Source organism: Brienomyrus brachyistius, chromosome 14 (assembly GCF_023856365.1).
Source record: "Brienomyrus brachyistius isolate T26 chromosome 14, BBRACH_0.4, whole genome shotgun sequence".
NCBI classification, from domain to species: domain Eukaryota; kingdom Metazoa; phylum Chordata; class Actinopteri; order Osteoglossiformes; family Mormyridae; genus Brienomyrus; species Brienomyrus brachyistius.
In genome coordinates, this window is record NC_064546.1 from 14,265,522 (window position 1) to 14,287,241 (window position 21,720).

The following is a 21,720-nucleotide window of genomic DNA, read 5'->3' on the forward strand; positions in this document are numbered from 1 at the left end:
GCTGGAATTTGGTGGCCCTCACTAAATCGTTCTCCTATGGTATCTTGGAAGATGTGAACGATGAGGTGGCAACCAGGAACTTCATTGAGGGCCCTTTATTGACACCTCCATCTGAACGGATAATTGGCTTTGGGAGAGAACATGAAAGGCTCAGCATTAACTCTCTGTGGTCCTGACATTTCCTATACACCACTAAACCTTCCCAGTTCCCTGTTGTAACTAACCTCCTGTCTGGAGCATTTAGGAAAATCCAGAACTTGTCCAGGGATGGGAGTACCACCATCTCACCTGAGTATGTGATGTCTGGGGTCCTTCTTGCAACGCCCTGGGACAATGAACAATATCCTCTTACGGCCTTTATGGCATCTGGTGCTGAAAGCAAGTTTTTAATGGACCATAGGCTAGCCAGGTAGCTCAGGGTCTTCAAACCATCCTGGATCAGCCATGTGCTCTCACTGCCTTGGATGGAAGACCCATGGGCTCTGGTTGAGTCTAACATTTAACTGCTAATTTATGCCCATACAAGGAGGAGGATGAGAAAAGGTGCAGTCCCACTTTATCCATTCAATCAGAGTCCCTACACTCCATAAATAGGCAGCTGGCATACCTGACCAAACCATAGGCAAATCCAATGCCTATTAAATTACAAATAAATTACTTCAATTATAGTAAACGTTTCGTTCAAATGATATCCTTTTTTCGCATTTAACTCTTATGAAATGTATTAAAGGGTTTTGTGATTATATTGTCATATGCAGGATATTGCTAACTTAAAAAAAAAAAAGATAAATGTTTAATCCTTAATGGGCTATGTTGGAAGATAAAGAAGCCCAGTTCGGGAAAACTAAAAGAAACGGACATTGCGGATATATCTATTCGGCTCGTGTAGGCAAAACGTTGTCGTCATATATAGTATGTTCATTTTCTCACTTTAAAGAAATAGGAACAGCGATGACTTGCTAACATGACAGAAATGTAATGTGTTTTTCGTCGCCGAGCAAAGAGGAGAGAATTTTACATGAGCGTAGAAAAAAGGAAAAAAAAAAAAAAAAACATTTTATTTATCGAAGACAATCATGACCAAAGCGGGCACCAGTAGGAAGCGCTGACGGGAAACTACGCTTCGCTACGGGAGAATACTGGGTATGTGGACGACGAAAGAGAAATCGGAGCTTGCGGGGTTCGATTAGAATATTAATATTGTCGTATTCCATGTGTGTTTAAGTACGTATTAAATTGTATGTAAATGATAATATGAGTCAAAGGCAGACCGCGTACGATGGGAATTATAACAGAGCGGAGGGTGGTGGCAGTGTTGGTGGAAGCAGCATCGTCGGCGCGTCCACGCTGCAGCAGTGCATCCATCCTCCCAGTAGCCGGATCAGAGACACTCGCTCCCAGCAGCATGTCCGTCACCACTCCGCCTCCGTCCTCAAGCAGCCGTCGCATAACGAACCTGCAGACTTAGTTAAACGGGCTCTGGATTTCAAGACGCAGGGGACCCAGTGCTACAAGGATAAGAAATACAGAGAGGCGATCGGCAAGTACCATCGGGCGCTGCTTGAGATGAAGGGGTTATGTAGGGTGCTGGGGGATTCCGATGTTAGTTGCAGGTCTCCCTCGTCTGCTCTGAAAACTATGAGCCACTCCGCCTTGACAGATGAAGAAAAGGGCGCAGTAGAGAACGCCGAGCTGGAATGTTACAACAGTCTTGCAGGTAATTGTAGTTATTGTCTGATTTTTATGGAGAACACGTGACACTATCAATAATAGTAGGCTAGTCCAGGTTAAATAGAGTCTTGCATGATTTAATGCAATTTTAAGCATATTAATTACATAATAAGGAATTGAAATATATATAATATAGGTTGCGATTATACTAATTTCGCAAAAATGTGGACAGTTTGAACGATTTTTAATCTTCGATTTTTTAAAAATCGATCGTAATACAGTGATAAAGTAGGGTAGCTGTATTTTTCCAGGGTTAGATTACTTTTTGATCGCATTTTCCATTTTTAACGAAAATGTGATTGGGGTCAGTGTTTTCTGATTCTTGCTTTGCTAATGGACGCATCGTGGCTTTATGTAAGGCATCTTTTGTTGTAGCTTGCTTGTTGCAGATGGAGTTGGTAAACTATGAGCGCGTCAAGGAATACTGTCTGAAGGTCCTTTGCAAGGAAGGGGAGAACTTCAAGGCCTTGTACCGATCTGGGGTGGCTTATTATCACCTGGGAGACTTTAACAAGGCTCTTCACTACCTGAAAGAGTCACATAAACAGCAACCATCTGGTAGGCACCAATTATTTATATTTATATATGAAGCTATTGATGGCAATTTGAAAAATGTTGTTTCCAGGTGTCAATAAGATTAGACAAACAAAGCATGCTTAGCTTTAAAAGAGACGAGGCATTGGCATGAAATTAGTGATCTTTGTTTCCTATGTTCCCGCCTTGCATAAAACAGCTTTTCCTGTTACTGTGCTCCAGACACCAATGTAATCCGCTACATCCAGCTGACAGAGATGAAGATCCGTCGCAGCATCCAGAGAGAAAAAGAGGCCTCATAAGCCAGTCGATGTTTACATAGAAATGCTCTTTTAATGTCGTGTATGGAAATTAGTATTCCTACGTCATTTTATGACTTACTAAAAAAAACACACACACACAAATGCGTCTTTTGTACTTGCCAGTTTTGTGAAAACCTGTTTTGGTTAAATATTGCTTCAGATAAACATAACATTCACATGCAAAAAAAAAAGAAAAATCGAAAAACTTTCTTAGTGTGGCACGGGACACCAGCACTGTTGCAGTACAATAACGCCCCGATCAATACGGGTGAATGTTGCCCTGCACTTCTGCTATGCGCACGCTGTCAGCTATTGGCTTCTCATGACACAGCAGGCTTCTTCAAACGATATAACACGGTTAGACAATAGCACTATGTACTTAATTCCCCCCATAACCTTGTAGGTGCCTAGGCAACAGTATACAAAACCTGGCTGTTTTGCTCACCCAGTAGAATGTGAGTCCGTTTGTGTTATTTGGGTTTACTCACCCAAAATGCACCTCTGTGAAGGTCGAATCAAACTACTGACTATACCAGCAATTCTCAACCCAGTCGTCCAGGACCTCCAGTGACGTTTTTTGCTTCCTCCCAGCTACCTGCCAGACAATCCGCGTTTTAGCTCCTTCCCAGCTCCCAGCAAAAACAAGCACTGTCTGGCGGTCCCTGAGGACCATTTCGACAAACACTGGACTGTGTCATGCACCTTGCTTTGGCTACCAGACTGCTATACACTTTTCAATAGACGTCACTTTCCGAGAGTATATGAGAAGTGATGGTCGGTTGATTTTGTTTATGTCATACGTTACCAGTTTGAGGAATATAGAGCTCTGTCACACAGGAACCGCTTAGTTTTAATACTTTATGATGCGTATGGCTGGATTAAACCTCATCAAGTAGTAATCATCTCATGTATTTTTGTTAATAATCCCCGCTTTGACAGATAAACTTCTCTATGTGTCTATTGTTATGCTACACAATTAAGTATATTTAATATATATATATATTTATATATATATCATTTTTAACTGTGATGCTTCTTTATGTTCATCTTCTGTAACTTATCCAGCACAGGGTTGTGGTTATTAGTCTAATATGGTAAGTGTTGATTTGATGTTGCTACTATTGTGTCAGGTACAATACATGATGTTTTCATTAAAACTTTGTTACACTAACGTAGCTCATGCGGTATGCACTTGAGTACAGATGCCAGTGGTGTGTCAGAAGTTATCTAAATTTAATTCAATTCTGTTATATGCCGTGGACAAGATTTCTTAATTCACATGTTGTTAAAAATTGTTCCAAAGATCTCCAGTGCTGTATTGCACTGGAGCCTTAGGTTGTTGATAGAGATCTCTGTAGTGAAAAGGTCTGTAGGGAGGGGCCATGTTAAATACAGCCCGTTATTACCATCATGATTGTACACTATAGAGCAGTGTTTCCCAACCCAGTCCTCGGGGAATCCTGGACAGTCCACGTTTTTGCTTCCTCTCAGCTCCCAGCGCTCCTGTACCAGGTATTCGGTGTTCCTGATTGGCTGGGAGCTGGGAGGGAGCGAAAACATGAACTGTCCGGGGTTCCCCTGAGGACTGGGTTGGGAAACACTGCTATACTGTATGCTGTATGGTTACCAGTATCCCCGAGTACCAAGTCAGCTTTGGAAGTGGTGCTTTTTCAGTGACTGTAGTTTTGAAGGCACTCAGGAGGCCTGTAGTGGTGACGTCGGTGTTTAAGCTGCCAGATATGGATCGTGGTTTACTAGTCAGTCTCCTGTCTCACATTTAGTCATGAGCTTTGGGTGATGATCAAGAGGACAAAATCATGAGCATTATCAGCCAAAATGAGGTTTCTCTGGCAAGATTGCTGGGCTTAGTCTCTGTGAGGTTTGGGCATCTAATGAGGATGCCACCTGCTTGACTCCCCAGGGAGGTGTTCCAGACATGACCCACTGGGCTGTGACTCCGAGGCAGAATCTAGAAAAGCTCGATAGCTTATATATCCTGGCTGCCTTTGGAAGTCTTGGGGAAAACATGAATGGCAATAGGTGCAGAGAGGTGTCTGAAGGGCTTAGTTTTGTGACTTGGGGGGATGAGCCTGCAGCTGAAGAAGTTCCTCAACTGTAGCAGCTGTCTATTGAGAGGATTCACATCACTTTTCCCTCCCCCAGGATTTCTGCTGAGGAAGGCCACCCTCCTATAATAGTAATGTTTGTTCAGCCTACCAGTCTCCTTCACTGTAATATGCCTTTTACGGTACCACTTTGCAGGACATCCATCATAAAGGGCGTATGAATCGTGTATAGTCAGGTTATTAATTAGGTTGTGACATTTTGTAAATCACTGATATACAATGATAAACTAATTATAACTGTGTTTTTTATTAATGAGTTACTACCATTTATAAGTGGCAAAAGGGAGCCTTATTGTAAAGTGATACAAAATTTTCTAACCTTGTAAGTCATTTGTTAAGGATATTGTGTTAATTTGTTATTTGCATGCATTCAGACTGGCTTTGGTGTACAGGGTGTGGGGCTGGGCGATATAAACGATACTGACTCCTTGTCATATAAAATTTCAACGATAGAATGAGAAGCTTTGATAAACTATCAGTAACGAATATTGTTTGATAGCAAGCAGGGTAAAAGAAGGCGGTGTGGTGGTACTTTGTCGCAGTTTTTATTTATTTGCAACAAACTTGGTGCTATGTACTGTGACCTTTGCGTGAAACTTGTCCCAACTTAAACTGAAAATGCTGCAAACATATTTCACCGCTTGATGCATTGCTTGATGCATTGCTTGATGCATTGCCGCCAAGTGCAACATACCGAATGCAAGTGTTTATGGTCGCAAACTACACACATCAAAACACGTATTCCTTCAGAATGGGACAGGTGACAACTCTGCCAGCAATGTGATCCCCGTCCCCTGGAGAGAGTCAGAAAAACCCAGCAACAAACAGCACTGTCGGCATTTTCTAATGTTACACCTTATGACAAAAGAGTTTATTTTGTATGATTTATTAAAATTAGATTTTGGTTTGTCACCTTTTTCATGCTCGGAATCTGTTTTTGGAGGAATCCGAAGGGAATTTTAAGCAAAAATGGAGCCTTAAAGAAATTATGACTTATATTGTGATAATTATTGATGTTGACTGAAAAAAAAAATTGTGATAAAACATTTTGCCATATTGTCCAGGTCTAATGCGGCGGATCTTCGAATAGGCTTTGTCTCTTTGGAATGGGCGTCGAGAATTAATGGATAATTGCTTTGGTGGAATCAGACCGTTATTGTCCAGATGAAGATGGTTTGAGATTGCAGACAAATGTCTTGGTAATGGTCATCCTATGAACTGTCAATAGTGATATGCCGTTAGCAAATCAGCAGTAGAAAATATGAAGAAAAATGGAATATTTGATCTGGCTGGTGCAGATATAAATGTTTTGGGTGAAGACCTGAATAATCTATGTTTTAAACTAACATACCTGACAGAGACAAAGTAGGTCTTAATTGTGAACTGCAAAATTAATGACTCCAGGAAAGGTCCGATTTACAGTCAAGGGTACAGATTTGGGTACTGACCCTAACCTACGTATGCCCTTGAATCAGTCACTGAGTGTAAAGGTGTGATTGCTGGTTACTGCGTGCTGCGCAGTTAGAAATATCAAAATGTTGTTTTCCCTCATTTAATATTTTCATAGAAAATAAGTCTCAAAAACATGCAAGCAAACAGGGAATCAGAAATGGGACAAATACTTTTACAATCGTAGTAGTAACTGTAGAAATAGACATAGAGGAGGTGGACAGAACAATGAAAACATCTAACAATGTAATAATGTCCAGGACCTTAGAATAGGGTCAGCTTTTGCCTTCAGAATGGTTTCAACCTTTTCTGTGCATGAACATTACTAAACTGAGTGTAGTGGGATATTGGATCATTCTGCAAGAAGAAAAGCTTGTATTCCCTTGAGGTACGAAGGAAGTGGAAATGTGTTTCACACTGTCTACTCCGTTATGTCCCAAAAAGATTCAATGATGTTTAGACCTGGGGTGTTTTTCAATATGCGTACTTGATCGTACTTGTGTGTACCCGTTTTACATCATCTTCCATCGCCGAAGACCAGGTCCAATACTAAGAACAGATGTACAGAGGATGGTTGAAAATCCTCTGATGTCATTCTCGCCTCATCCTATATATCAATGATGCATCGGTTGCATCCTCGCCAAACTAGAACAGCCCCATGATTTACTGTGTTCAAAGTTTATTCTTAGGAGGCAAGTTAGTAAGACTGATCTTGCCGAGATCATAAGTATGATCTTTGTGTTCTTGGTATTGAGAAACACCCACGGTGATTGAAGAGGCCATGGAATGCTTTTTCACTTTGTTCTGGTGTTTGTGAAAATTCTTCTACAGCTGATAAATGCTTCCTAATTGGCATTCAACCTAATATGACTCATTGTTGCAGCTGCCTTTGTAATTGTGATTCATTTACTTTGAAGCACTTTTTCATGTGGTGTTTGCATAATTTTGTCCATCCCCTATACAATGCACACAACTCACTGAAACACATTTAATCAAATTAGGTTTCCACTTACTTCAGTGGAAATATGTTTTAATGTGGCTTTTAATTTAAGTATATTTGATCCAAGAAGAGTACAATGAAGTTAACAAATATACTGCAGCCGCAACAGTAGGTGTAACTGTAACAAGTTCTCCTTAGCAGATCATTTATATGTTAAATTCAGTTTACACTTGGTTCATACATCAAAGATATTTTCCAACAGTATTTGCATTCATAATTCATTTCTTTGCAGAAAATTCAATTCACTTTCATTTACAAAGTGCTTTACAGAATCCTGGGTCCAAGGTTCCCAGAAGGTGGCAAGGAAGAACTCCCCTCAAAGAGAAAACAAGAACCATTTTTTGTATATGATCATTATTTTACATTATAAGGGTGGTGACCACAGATGACATGATGTCCAACTACAGTCAGAGAACAGGCATCTTTTGAAAGTACTTTTAATTATTTTTTTAATTATAAAGAAAGCTGCCTCACTTCAAGGTCCACAGCTATTCCTGGCAAAATGCATTGATGTCTTTAAAATAAGCATCCGGGAAATAAGATTGTTGTGGGATTGTTATCATTAAATGGAAGTAAGGGGTAGGGTTACATAAACTAATATTTGCTTATGCCAGATATTGCAATATATTGTAGATAACAGAGAATGTGAAAGCTGATATGTACTGACCTGTAGATACGAAGATATACATTTACTTATCTATATTGGGTTACCCCGGTTTTGAGTTAGGACCATCATGCGATCCCTTCTGTCTGCACATGCAAAAATAGGCCGTATTTTAAAATCTCACAGAAAAATGTGTCTCCCTCTATTGACTGATATGTAAAGTGTATGATATATAATGCATTAACAAAAATAAACCATACCCTATGATCCATTTAATGCAAACATCACTACTTTTACTCAGACTGAATCTGTTCTTTGAATGTTTATTTAGATTACAATATTCTTCTTCAAACGCTACTTAGCCTACACAATGCAAAACACCAAAGAGAGAATACCAGCCCCTGTCTGCACGTTCACTTTGGATGCATTCTGGAAACCAAGGACAGTAGCAGCTACCTGGAAGACACTATTCCCCATCGCAATAGGAATCCTGCAAATGATAAAAAGAATCTTAAGATTCCAAGAGCGCTGTATTTAACACTTTTCTGACAATATTTTGAATATCCGAACATTTCCATAAAAGTAATCAAATACAGTTTAAAGCAAGTCAGAAAATAAATACAAATATTTCATAAATAAATATTAAACCAGTAAAAAGACACGCCTCCAGGACCTGTTTTCACTGGTCTTTAGACAAGATGCATGCAGAGCTGCAATGTTAAATACTTGAATTTATACAACTTCTACCTACTGAGAAGATATCTACACTTCGACAGACTGGGAAACCTGGCAACTCTAGTCCCCCCCGATGATCAAATTAATCTTGTGATGCAAAACACTTCAACACCTTTCACAACAAAATCTGTGGAGTATTAAAAATGAAAGCAACTTCATATCTTTACAATATAATGATATTAAATGATGTTCCCTTTACCTCAGCCTTCTGAAATTTGAAACTTATTACAGTATTTTAAGTAAGATGCAATGAATCGGTTCTTTGTTCTTAACTCTGCAAGGGCTCAGGTCTACTAATGGTTTACATGAAATCTACAGATTTATCTTTACTCAATAAACTACCCTTTTATAGGTATCTTTAAAAGGGGTGAATACATTCAGAGTTCAGCTGATATGATAACACTGCGTGTGAGGACTGGAGTTTCGGACCCCTGCTCTCAGCCTGTATACAGCTTTTAAAATAAATCTTTGGGATTTTCTAAATTGTATTTTGGGCCACTCGCTGTTTGTTGAAATTCTATACTCTATACCAGGGGTCTCCAACTCCGGTCCTGGAGAGCTACCGTCCAGTAGGTTTTCTATCCTTCCTGGCTTCCGATGTAAACACCAGGAACAGGTGTGGCTCATCAGAGGACGGGAAGGATAGAAACCTACAAGATCCAGGACCGGAGTTGGAGACCCCTGCTCTATTCTAAAGAAATGAGTGTGGAATTCCATACGTATATTTTAACATGCCATTGGTATAGGGGTGTTGCTAGAGATTTTGTGCCCCATGTTGGCATATCATATTGGGGCCCCCAGTCCAGGCAAATCCAGTTTTGTAGGCCCCCTGTCACTCAGGGGTCCTTGGAATCGTCCTAACTTTCCCCCGTCTTATGAAGCCCCTGCATTAGTATATGCAGCAGATCCCCACTGGCTCAATACTCTGTAAAAGTACATTTGCTAAAATGCAGACAAATACAATACACAGGGAACAGTACAGAATACAGAATAAAACTGAAGATCGTATTATAGCAGCTGTGGTAACATTCATATAACGGATCCTGCATTTAAATGTTCTTGCTCATACTAATGACATAAAAGGTAAAATATACCCACATTCATGTGTGTGACATACAGAGCATTGCCAGTGTAATAGAGCTGTGAGGTTTGCAGGCAAAAAACCCCACTTTCCTCATTTCGCTCCAAATCCAAGCACTTAATATGAATCAAGTTTCACGTTCATGGACTAGTTCATGAACCACATTTATGGGAGCTGTTGTACAAACAGAAAAGCTTAACAAACTGGTTAAAGTATTTTCTTTTCCAAATGTCTTGCTCCCAGTAGCTTGTTCTTTAGCGTTTCAGATTTGTGCCTGTTACCCACTGAAACGTCACCAGAACACCAGAAATTAGCACCATACAAACCACAGAAGATGAACATAGGATTGATATTACTTAGGAACAAAAAAAATGATATCTAAGGGGGGAGTCATTCTTGCACCTCTGTTATTAAACAAAGGCGGCAAAATTTCAATTTAACAGTTTGTAGTGTCATAGCATGGTCCATATATGTAAGCTTATGAAGGAACATTCAAAAATATAATGTCCTTTTCCTTCTCTCCTTCCCAAGGTAGGTCATTTTATGAGAAATTGATACAAGCAGGTTCAGAAGGGCTGGGACTGAGTTAGGACCAGTAATCTAACTGGGACCTGTAGGGGGAGCCGTTCGACACATCTTGCTCGGGCATGCAGAGGGGGCGTGTTTCATCTCGCTGCTGGCTCTCGTCTCGTTGGTCAAGCAGACTACTGCACTTCTGTGATAAACATGGCGTTGGGTCTTTCATGGGGGTGGGGAGGACTGTTACAGCCCCTTCAGACCTCAAAGCTGTGGGGGACTCTGCACTATAGGTGTGACTGGGAGACTCTCCAGTGCTGAGTCTACCTCCTCTGTCCTGGCCATCAGTGGAGTCCCCCCGACAGAACTCGAAGCGGGCGCGAGGTAAAGGGCGAGGTCGGGCCAGGAAATCTAAAGTTTTGGGTCTCTCGGGGGGGCAGCGACGACGTGGCGTGGGAGGGAAGACCACATTGGGGTCTGGCAGGCGGGGGACCTCAGCGTCACTGGGCCTTATACCTTTCGTGCTTCCATCTAGAAAGAGTTACAAGCAAAATCAATATGCATCGCCATTACACTAAAGAAACACTAAAGTTACTGTTCATTGACTATCCTCAAGTTTACATTTAACTCATTATTTCAAAAGATCACACAAAACATATGTCTAAAAAATGTAAATGTCCTTAATGACTGCACCAAAGCCTCAAAATACTGCAGATCGAAATATACCGAAATCTCCAAACACACTGAAGACAATATGTTAAAGATTCTTCTGGGATGCGGAAGGATCATATTTAGTTTAGCAAGCTCGTAGATCTATACTGCCTGATATCTAAACATCAATCAGTCATATTATATATAAAAGGATGTGCGTTGATAGAGAATCAGTGTTTTTGACTGTCTGAAGTGTCGTAGTAGCACATTCCCACTTGTTTCAGGTTTTTTTATGACGTCATCAACAGAATCTGTTATTACAGTCAGGGATGCACATAACTGGTACGAAGCACACATTCACCTTTAATAGCGACAAAGGTGTAACGATAGTTGTAACAGCACAAATATGTACATATTTTATGTGCATCTGCATTGATGTGACGGGAAATTGTCATGCATTTTACCCTTTATATGTGAAAAAAATAACACTGTGTTGTTTCTTAACAATTTCTATACAACTAACCTAAATCCAAAAATGCCTACTCATTCTAACCTGCGGTTTCTGGGGTCTCCTCTATAGGCCGTGGTTGATGATTAGTTGCAGGGCATCCTCTCTTGATAGCTCCATCTGATGGAGTTCGGTGCAAACTGTGCAAATCGCTGGGGGTGAAGGGGATGTGCGTTGGGGTGAGTGACTGTCGGGGGTGTCTCTTGAAGCTTTCGAGTTGAGTGTTGACTAGAGGATTGAGTGGGACCGCCTGAGCGAGGCAGGCCTGAGGCTGAGGCGATGCAGGCCTGTAGACCAATAGCTCCTCGCTGTCCGAACGTAACAGGGAGCGGGTGGAGTTACAGTCAGAGACAGAAGACAGGGACAACAACGTGAGGGAGTTTGGAAAGGCCTGATTTTGCAGGGGGGCTGGGGGCTTTAGTGGACTCTCCCAGCGAAACAGCTTCCGCGTAGGGGGACTGGTACTCCTTCGCTGGCCCCCGGCACGGTGAAAGAAACCCTCCCAGCGTGGTTTGCTACTCTCCTCCGGCCTGCCAAGTTCCATAAGGTCAAAGCCCAGCCCCACGGAAGCTAGTACAGCACCACAGCCCAACAGCACCAGATCTGTCCGGCGCGCCCCACTTGGGCTTCGCCTCGCGGAGCAAATGTCGGGGGCTTGGGCCACGATTCCTTGGTCCACATTATTACTGTGTGAAATGTGTCCTTCCCTGTGGAATGGGATGCAAAGATAGGAACTGCCGGAAGATTCCACAGTCTCCGAGGTGAAACAGACGTCTTCATTTTCTGCAAAGAGTACAGATTTCCGATGCTTATAATACGAATATTATCGTACAAATTCAGGACCCAAGCCTTTACAGCTTATTCACTTCTGACCAGTTTAACTCGGATTTGAAAGCAGAAATAAGCAAATAAAGAACTGTTTGCGCATTGATAAAGAGAATAATGTATGACGTAGTATGATACTGGATTTTTTGAATCATGAAACTAATGTACCTAGTTTTAATAAATTTTAACTTAAGTATTATAAATAGCTACATATTAATGTCTATGTACGCATGTAGGTCAGCAGTAGGTTTTGCAGTCTGTGGTAATCCTCACCCATTTCTGCCAAACTGGGAACGCCTGGCACAGCGGGACTATGCCGGGGTGACCTTCGAAGGTTTGGGGCGCTGCTAGACCTCTGCCTGTTGCCCTCTGATGTAGTCTTTTCACTAGTCATACAAGACAGGTGGACAGAGAAGCCGAAGATGTGCAAATTAAAATGAAATAAATGCTAACTGAAGCACCCGACTTGCTCTCCAGGCCTGTAATGGGCGTTTTACGGCTCGCAGTGACAGTGTGTCTCTGACCTCCTCTTCCTTCGTGGGCCTTTCTTCTCGTCATCCTCGTCTGGCTGAAAAACTGAAGTCCGCCCCCTCGCCTTATGAACGCCTGCAGGGGTAACTGTGGAGGACGGCGGCAAAATGTAAGAAAAGAAAAATCGCACGACAAATGGAAAGATGTAGCCCACCGTGCTCATTTACACTATTAAATTAATGCCAAGATATTATATTTTATTACATTCATGAAGATCACTAGAGATGAGTAATCAAGACGTTGAACAAAGGAGACATTTAGCAAAAAAAGCCACACTGTCCTTACAGAAAATCCACACACTACGGATGCTAAATGCTAAGTGGGCCATAAGCAGTATGTGCCCAGAATGCACCATTCCGGCAGCTGCAGAGGAGAGGCGGTTGCCTGGTTACTCACGCTGTATCGCCCGTAGGCGGGGCAGCAGTGGAGGGCTGGTAGGAGGGCTGGAGCTGCTGCTGATTAAACTCCGGCGGTGATCCAATGTGGGTGATGCCTGTACTGTGATTTTATGCTGGAAATCTGAAATCAAGCAAAGACATGTTTATAAACCATGTTAAACTATGTATGCCTTCGATGAATTATTTGCCTTTCGTTTATCTCTGTTGCACAATACTTGCTCTTATTTATCTACTTTTACCTGCTGCTGTTAATCACTGCAAAAACTACTTGCACATTGATTCTACTAATTGTTTTATCACTACACCACTGTTTATTATATTCTGTTCTGTCCTGTGTATTCAATAATTTTTTATTATGTATTTTTACTTGTATTTTTGTACACTTGTTTTATTTCTGTAAAGCACATTGAATGACCGACGCACATGATATTTTGCCATATAAATAAACTTTCCCTGCCTTGCCAATGTAAATATGTATATGCATCATTAAGCCAGTGGTCAAAAGAATACAAACAATAACTGACCTAACAATGTGTAACTGTAATTAAGCGTTCAAGCGATGTTTTTCTAAGGTAAGGTCATGGATGATGCACGCTTCTCTAATAGTGATGTATTAGCTGATAAAGTTCAGCATTAGAGTTTTAAAGTCACTTTCAACAGAAGTAACTATTTAGCCATCAATGCCTGTACTGACATTTCATGCGAATATTTTCAGCATCGGGGACTGACTGAAATGTTGCTGTTTCATGCTCGTACCTGACGGCAAACTTATACGGTTGCCGTCCCTCAGCTTTAGGCGGCTCCGCCGGAATTTGCCCTGCCGACGTTCCACCCGCGGCTTCTCCTGGTACAGCTGGTGGATGATGATATTGAGCTCACGTTCCAGGATGTGAATCTCGCGCTCTGCCAGTTCCTGTTCTCGCTTCCGCAGTGCCTCCTCTTGGTACTTCTGCTGCACTGCGGCTCGGCTCAGCTCCTCCTCCCACGATCGCAACTCCTTGGGGGCCACCGGCGATGTGATATTCAAGCATCACGAGTCAGTGTTTAGTCAAACGCACGACATTCTTTCATGTGTCTAGTTATGTCTGAGCGAGAAATCTTGTTAGGATGTACATGCCTTCTCCTTAGCCCTCAGTTGGTCGAACATCTCCTGGACCTCCAGCTTCCAGTCATCCTGGAGTGAATGGAACGACTCAACAGGCATCTCAAAGAATCCAGATTCCTCAATGGCTGTCAACTGGTCCAGGATACTGGTGAACAGAGGGCGAGCATGGGGGTCTGGATTCCAACAATCTAGAAGGCAAGAGGTTTTATTACAAGAAATTGAGGGTTTAAAGAAAATTCCGACATAATTTTATAATATCATATGTTGCTACTCGTAATTAGTGCGTTAAGAATCAATAACAGGTGTTGGACGATTTATTTGAAAAGGAATCAGTGTCAGTATCATAAGTTGGCAGTTTTGCAAAGAAAGAGGAACCCATGCAGCAGGTGTTGAACTTGAGGTCAGAAGAAAACGTATCATTTGTAGCAAAGAGGACAAAGGGGTCCATACAGCAGAATGATGATTCTGAGCCGAAATCTAAAAACACCTCAGAGTGACTCAGAAAGAACAGCTGAACAGGAGAGCATTGGATTGTTCTTAGGGGGGCGACGACGAATCCAATCCGAATCAATGGAACTTGAAAAAAAAGTAGATGGAACCTTTTGAACATTCAAGAAATAGTGGGGAGGTGATGCAAGCTAACTATGGGATCCAGTAAGTGTTAGGAGATAGTTATCCTTGCCAAAGGTCATTCAACCAAGTTTTATAAATAGAACTGATAAGTTTTATTGTTTTAATGCTGTTGTTTTAGTTATTTAAACCAACTGATATCCAACAGTTTTCTGTTTCAGAAGACTATGTCTACATTTGTTATTCAATAAAAATTATAAGAGAAATGCCTTTTCATGATAATCACAGCGAGAAGATTTCCATGACAACTGGGAGAGTGTGTGCCTTAGTGGGATAAGCCTCTGTGGCTCCCATTGGAAGGTCACTGGTTCAAGCCCCAGCAGAATAGCCACATGTACGAAATATACCCCCCCCCCACAGCAGAAGTGCTGCTGAGTGGCTGACGCTGCCCTGTGACCCCCTCAAGAAAGAGGAAAGAGTAGGAAAGGGGAGAATTTCCCCATGGGGATCAATACAGTATATAATATACATTAAATCTACAGATTATAGTCAATAAGCATCACTATACAATTCAAAGATACATTTTAAAGGTGTATGAAGTACTACACAATCATGACTAGGGTAAAATTTACCATATATTTTATGTGGAATTTCCATTAACAGAGCTAATGTCACAAGTGAAACTGAAAGGTCTATTTAGATAACTCACTGTGTAAACACAGTGTATCCCTCGTAACTGTGAGGTAAGGAGCACGTGCTGATACAACACATTGTCACACCCAGCACACAACGTGGGTGATACCTCAGCAACACACTAGTTCAAACAGAATGGAACAGTGTGAAGTTTTTTTCAGGTGGCTGGAGTGCCGATCCTGAAAGTTGGAGGAGCTGCTTGTAGATTAAGAACATACCCAGGACAAAGCGATGGTAGGTTAAGGATCTTACTCAAGGGCCCAATGGAGTAGAATCACTCCTGACATTCATGGGATTCGACCCAACAACCTTCTGCTTAGTGGCATAGACACCCTAGCCTCAGAGGCACCTCTCCACCCACTTATAACTGTACCACAACAGTGCTAATTGTGCTAATGCGACAAATACTAATAAACAAATAGATGGAGGCAATTTTCCATAATGCATCTAGTGAGTACTATAGAGCATACCCTCCATGAGGCGGGCAAAGGGTTCGGGACAGGTGGAGGGAATGGGCAGTGCCAGTTTGTTCATGGCCACTCCGTACGCCACGGCTAGACCATCGATCCCTCGAAACGGCACTTCGCCAGTTAACAGCTCCCAGAGCAGCACCCCATAACTGAGAAAGAAGGAAAAGAGGAAAGAGACAGAGAAAGAGAGAGAAAAAACATTTAGATATATATATATATAATTTTTGGTCACCCAGACTATTCTCCAAAGAATGAAGGAACCACAACAACAGAGATAAATGTCACGATGAAGGAATTCAAAAAGGTCAGCCGACGAATTCCAGTCGGCCGTGTATTTCTCTGAGACAGACCGTCTACTCCACTGACCATCTGAGAAAAACACACTTATTAATCCCTCATCCATAAATAGTTCAGATAATAGAGTGGCTGCTGTAACTGGAGCACTGTGCATGCCTATAGCTCTGACTACCAATGTGGGTGAAGTCCGTCTTCAGACAGAAATAGCGGAACCCAGATTTTTAATACCTGAAGAGCAGTAATAGCATATTGATGTTTTTGAAAGAGGATAGACAGGAACTATAATTGTGAACTGTAACTGTAAACTGTAATAAATGACAATCAATTGAAGTATGTATTCAAATGAATTCAAGAAATAAACAAAGATGATGCTATCTGAAATTCAAGTGAGTGTCTGAAATTCTGCTCTAATATAATTAGCATGAAGCTGTACCTACCTCCACACGTCGCTGCCCTTGGAGAAGGTGGAGGAGCGGATGACCTCGGGGGCCATCCAAGCGTACGTGCCAGCAGCACTCATCTTCGTGGTGCGGTGCCATTCGCGCGCCAAGCCAAAGTCTGTGATCTTCAAGGTCTTATTGGTCAAGTCATCCTTTTCCACTTTTTCCAGAATCAGTACTGTAACGAACATGGTGAACCAGATCCAGGGGGGGAGGGGTGGAGGTGAGAGGTCATTAGGTAACGGATGATAAAGATTTTCCTGGGGAGTTGGAAGGGCATGGAAATGAAGTGTTCGTAGCAATGTTTGGGATGTTTAGAGCATAACGTCGGGGCGAAATTTAGCGGGATTTTCTGAAAAAATACTGACTACAATTTGTTAACGATATTCTCCCAAGAATGCAGTAGATTTTTAACCCACAAAACACATGGAAAAACAAAAACAAAAAAGCAAACATTTGCAATGCTTATATCATTACAGCAATGCCTTACAGATGATTTGTTGTTATATATAAATTAGGCTGAGGATGAAGTGAGATGGATTTATTTCTTTTCCCAGTACAATCAAACTCATTTTTGGGTAATGCTACAGGCCCATTCAAATTCCTAGTCAAATAATATTAAAACAGCCTCATATCTAGACATGTCTTCCAGGCAAAAATACCCCAAATAAGATTACACCCCCTCCTGCAATCCCCCAATCTTGCCACTTGGTGGCAGGCAATGAGACTGAGTAGATAGGGATTTTGTGTACTGTTGCACCCCTAGCAGTAGGTTTAGCAGGTGATATGCCTCTATAAAGTGGGTAGTCTAACAGCAGAGATGCACTAATCACTACACAATGACAAGTTAGGCAAATAATAAACATAATATTTAATCACCCTGGTAAACCAATAGAATGCAAGAGGCCCATCTATTTACCAATGAGTGTAAAATGTCTGAACGCCAAATACCATGTAATAGGCTTGTGATTTAAAGACTCAAGCATAGCAAACACACTCCAAACACAGGATTACCTCCCAGGATTGTTACAATAGTTCAGAAGATTTTGCAGTGATTGCAGTAGTTGCAGTATTTCAGAAACACAGCACTGCAGACAGCTGCTGCCATAGTTGTAACTGAGGTGTAAATAAATTGAATAAAATGTAAAGGTGTGTCTTTAATGCGCTTGAAACTGAGCAAAATTATTTAACATTTAGTTTCAGCTGCATGCTGTGTTACTTGTTTCGAGAATCTTCATATCATATGCTGTTTAACCTGATTAAGACCTTTTAGATATGACAATTTTTATAAAGACAGGTTAGAAAGGACAGGATGGAAAAGCCACGATGTGTTGGGTGTTGTGCGAGTCACATAACAGTAAATAACTGTGTCTCTCAGAAAGACATATGAATGATTCGAGAATTTGAAAACTGCAATAGTCTCCCTGTTAATGCAGAGCAGGCTAAAACCCTGGCTTCCTTTAAGTCAGAGCTAGATAAGATTTTAACAATTCTATTAGTCAAGTTCTCCCCAAACGAGCCTGATGGGCCAAATGGCCTCCTCTCGTTCGTAAATTTCTTATGTTCTTAACTGTGCTGTGAAAACAACTTACATAATGATATGAATTATTACAATGCTAATGATGAGTGACATCATACATTATTAGCTGAACTGGCTTTATCTTTAAATTGTCCATAGTGTGTGAAGGTTAGGCTGAGAATCTGAAAACTGTGCTGTGGTAACAATCTACATAATGATATTAAGTATTACAGTGCTAGTAATGAGTGACACCATAATATTGCATGATCATACATCGTTAGTTGAATTGTTGCCCTGTTTCCGGGGTGAGATTCCATATTTACCATGTTTGCTATATAGTCCAGGGGTGGGCAATCTTATCCGCAAAGGGCCGGTGTGTGCAGGTTTTTGGGATAACCTTTAGGTCAGCTGTTCAAACCCAGGTGTGAGGACTCTTCAGCCAGTCAGTTTAATTAGTAATCTAATTAGGGAGTTACAGTGAAAACCTGCATACAAAACGGTCCTTTCTGGATAGGATTTCCCACCCCTGGCCTAGTAGGTATGATTCTTCATTATTTACTACTTTCAGCTGTTTTGGAATCAGCAGTTGATTAAATATGTTTTTCTTTGTATGACTTCAAAAGACATTTAATTGGTTAATCTCTTCCCTTTACAAATACTCCTCTGATACCTCCTAAATGTGAATTGCCTGATCTTAAGTAAGCTAAAATATTCCATATAATTATAAAAAAGGGAATGATAAAATGAAAGGGTTCGTTACTGCAGCCTTCAGTGATAAAGAAAAGAATTATCTGTTACTCACTGTTACTGGACTTGAGGTCCCTGTGTATAATTGGGACAATGGCCTGGCAGTGCAGGTAGTTCATAGCCCGGGCGATCTGTACGGCCCAGTCCACCAGTGTGTGGGGGGGGATGCGCTTGCCCGAGAGAGCTCTGTTGAGAGAACCCCCACGAGCAAACTCCATCACGAGGCAGAGGTTGGGCTCCAGCAGGCAAACTCCCACCAAGGCCATGATGTTTGGGTGGTGAAGCATGGCGAACAGCTTGGCTTCCTGGCGCACGCTCTCTACCGTCTGACCGACTTCTTCATCGGGGTCACGCCGGGCCGCCTTTACTGCCACCTCCGTGCCCCTCCATAGTGCTCGGTAGACTTTCCCAAAGCCCCCAACTCCAATGATCTCCTCGAGGGCCAGCTCTGAGAAATCGATTTCCAGCACTACAGCAATGTGACGGGGTCCATGAGGGAGATGTTTGGATGAAAGACAGCAAAGTAGAAGTTAGAAGAAGACAAGGAGAGAAGAGGCAGTAATCTTCCTGTATGTATTGTAAAGGAAAAAGGGAATTGAGCCTGACTACATATACCAGTGTATAATACCACATATACCAGTGTGTATACCACATATACCAGTGTATAATACCACATATACCAGTGTATAATACCACATATACCAGTGTGTATAATACCACATATACCAGTGTATAATACCACATATACCAGTGTGTATAATACCACATATACCAGTGTATAATACCACATATACCAGTGTGTATAATACCACATATACCAGTGTATAATACCACATATACCAGTATAATACCACCTATGTCCATCCTAGTCAAGGACCTTCATTTGCACAGAAACCCCTAAGCGAATGATTCAGGTCCTGAAGTCCTGAAGTTTGACTTGTGTCAGATTCTAGTTCTTGAAAGTCAGCCTAAGAACGTACAGCATGTGAATAGCAAATTGCTTATTAGGCAATTTTTATTATTTAGGCGTACATTTATCAAGAAGCGGGTGACAGCCATAGAAAAAACATGCACTTTATAATGTAATAAGAAAATAAGATCGCCATATATATCCATTTATTAGCAGAAATCAATATATCAGATTGATCTGTTTTGCTTGTTTAAATAAACAAATTAGCTTATTGTCTCACAAGAGATACATTATGAGATGGACTTTCTCATGAAGCTACCATTCAGATCGGTTCTACATAAATACAACTTTGCAAGTATTCAGTTTTTCTTATTTGTTGTAATATGTGAAAATATACCAAATAAGACAATAGACCAATAACAAAAACAATTATTAAAGGTCGCTGATCTTTTTTCCTGTGCAAAGTTTTAAAGCAATATCAAGAAGCACGAAACATAGAAAGACATGGAATAATTCTTCATTTCATTCTCAAAATCGTGTCGTTTATTCTGTCACTATGCATCACGTAAGAAAAGTACTAAAATGTATTAATGTAAAAATCACTGCAAGACTGGTTAGTATAATAACATGCAATTTTTTCATGCAGACAATATTCCTCGTGGTATGGAAAAACGTATAAAATACGATCAACGTCACGAATAAAAAAGTGGGGAAATAAATAAGCTTAATTTTGAAAAAGACACATTTAAACTGGACGATTAGTTAGTGACACACAATTACAGAGGCTTTACGGCCTGCTTGAAGGAATGAACAAAACAGTGTTGGATGAAGGCAGCTAGCTGGATATGAATCAGCGGACAGTTTCGGCGGCGCACCGATGCCACTGCAATGGGCAAAGCGATTATACCTGATGACTTTACGTTTAAAGCATATAGTAATACTGGCAGCTATAAAATCCACAACGTCTGCAAATGTGATGCAATGGTAGCTACTTACGATGCAACGGTGGCATTGATATGTCGGGATAATCCTCCACGGCGGTATCCCGTATCTTTTCAGGGATGCCATTGCCACTGCAAACGTAGTTACTGGGGAAAATCCCCACCCGATCTTCTATCGCCCCTGTCCACCATCCTTCATCACCCGATACTAGTGAATCTTTCGACAGTATTTCCACCACGTCCCCCTTCCGCAGGCTAAGTTCATCGTCCGCACTGGCTTCGTAGTCAAACACAGCCGTGCAGTATCCAGACACCGCTGGTGCTGAAGCCGGGACGGCTGCGATGCCATCCTTCAGGCTCAGCGGTACCTCCGGGGAAGCCTCCTTCTCTGACTTTGGCTGTTGTGCAGTAGAGCCTGTGGTAATCAATCTGTTCTTAAAACTGGATTTGAAAGCATCCATCGAAGCGATCCATAGATGCAGCTCGGATCCCCGTGACGGCGCATACACACCTGGCGCGGGACGCGAGTCAGTCCCCTTATAATAAGGCTGCAGCCGCTACAAGTCAGCAGTGCAATCGGGCATTGCATTCGACAGCAATAGTTATAGTGCAGTTACTGTCTTCTTTCTTGTCCTCGAGTATTGCAATGTGTACTATATAGGAAGCTGGAACGGAAATGTTCAATGTATGAATTGCAGGTTTTTCGTACCACCGGTCTTGCGTAAACGCATCAATCAACGCCCTCAGCAGCAGACCCACCCATTTATTACTGTAAGTGGCTGACGAAGCCCACAAGTGAAGAATTCTTGCGATTTCATAGGAGTATTTCCGTATCATTCACATAAATGCTGCGCCTTGGTCTCTGATTTGGTGGCTACTGACATGGGTACAGAGATGTATGGTCTGGTTGAGAATGAGTTATATACATACAAAGTATTAATAGTAAGTTCAAGTTGCTGTCAAATGTATATATATATATATATATATATATATATATATATATTAGAACAAATAAGCGATGTGTCCAGCTTTGTGTT

The 21,720-nt window shown here is 41.5% G+C and overlaps 2 protein-coding genes across 3 annotated transcripts; one reads left to right on the forward strand and one right to left on the reverse strand.

Annotated features, from left to right (window-relative positions):
- Positions 1–963: 963 nt before the first annotated feature.
- Positions 964–6,189, forward strand: LOC125708021 (tetratricopeptide repeat protein 9A). Of its 2 annotated transcripts, none has more exons than XM_048975486.1 (3): positions 964–1,717; positions 2,107–2,289; positions 2,465–6,189. In XM_048975486.1, the coding sequence occupies exons 1-3, from the start codon at positions 1,255–1,257 to the stop codon at positions 2,497–2,499; spliced, it is 681 nt and encodes a 226-aa protein (XP_048831443.1). In that variant the 5' UTR covers positions 964–1,254; the 3' UTR covers positions 2,500–6,189. The 2 variants fall into 2 exon arrangements, with proteins under 2 accessions (XP_048831443.1, XP_048831442.1); XM_048975485.1 differs by having other exon boundaries at positions 969–1,717; positions 2,488–6,189.
- A 491-nt stretch (positions 6,190–6,680) lies between these two features.
- On the reverse strand, positions 6,681–21,386 carry map3k9 (mitogen-activated protein kinase kinase kinase 9). Its single transcript, XM_048975484.1, has 11 exons — positions 20,739–21,386; positions 18,888–19,301; positions 16,564–16,744; positions 15,830–15,978; positions 14,109–14,284; positions 13,748–13,988; positions 12,990–13,112; positions 12,587–12,680; positions 12,336–12,448; positions 11,283–12,020; positions 6,681–10,609 (listed from the first exon to the last, which is right to left on the reverse strand). The coding sequence occupies exons 1-11, from the start codon at positions 21,142–21,144 to the stop codon at positions 10,149–10,151; spliced, it is 3,096 nt and encodes a 1,031-aa protein (XP_048831441.1). The 5' UTR covers positions 21,145–21,386; the 3' UTR covers positions 6,681–10,148.
- Positions 21,387–21,720: the final 334 nt, after the last annotated feature.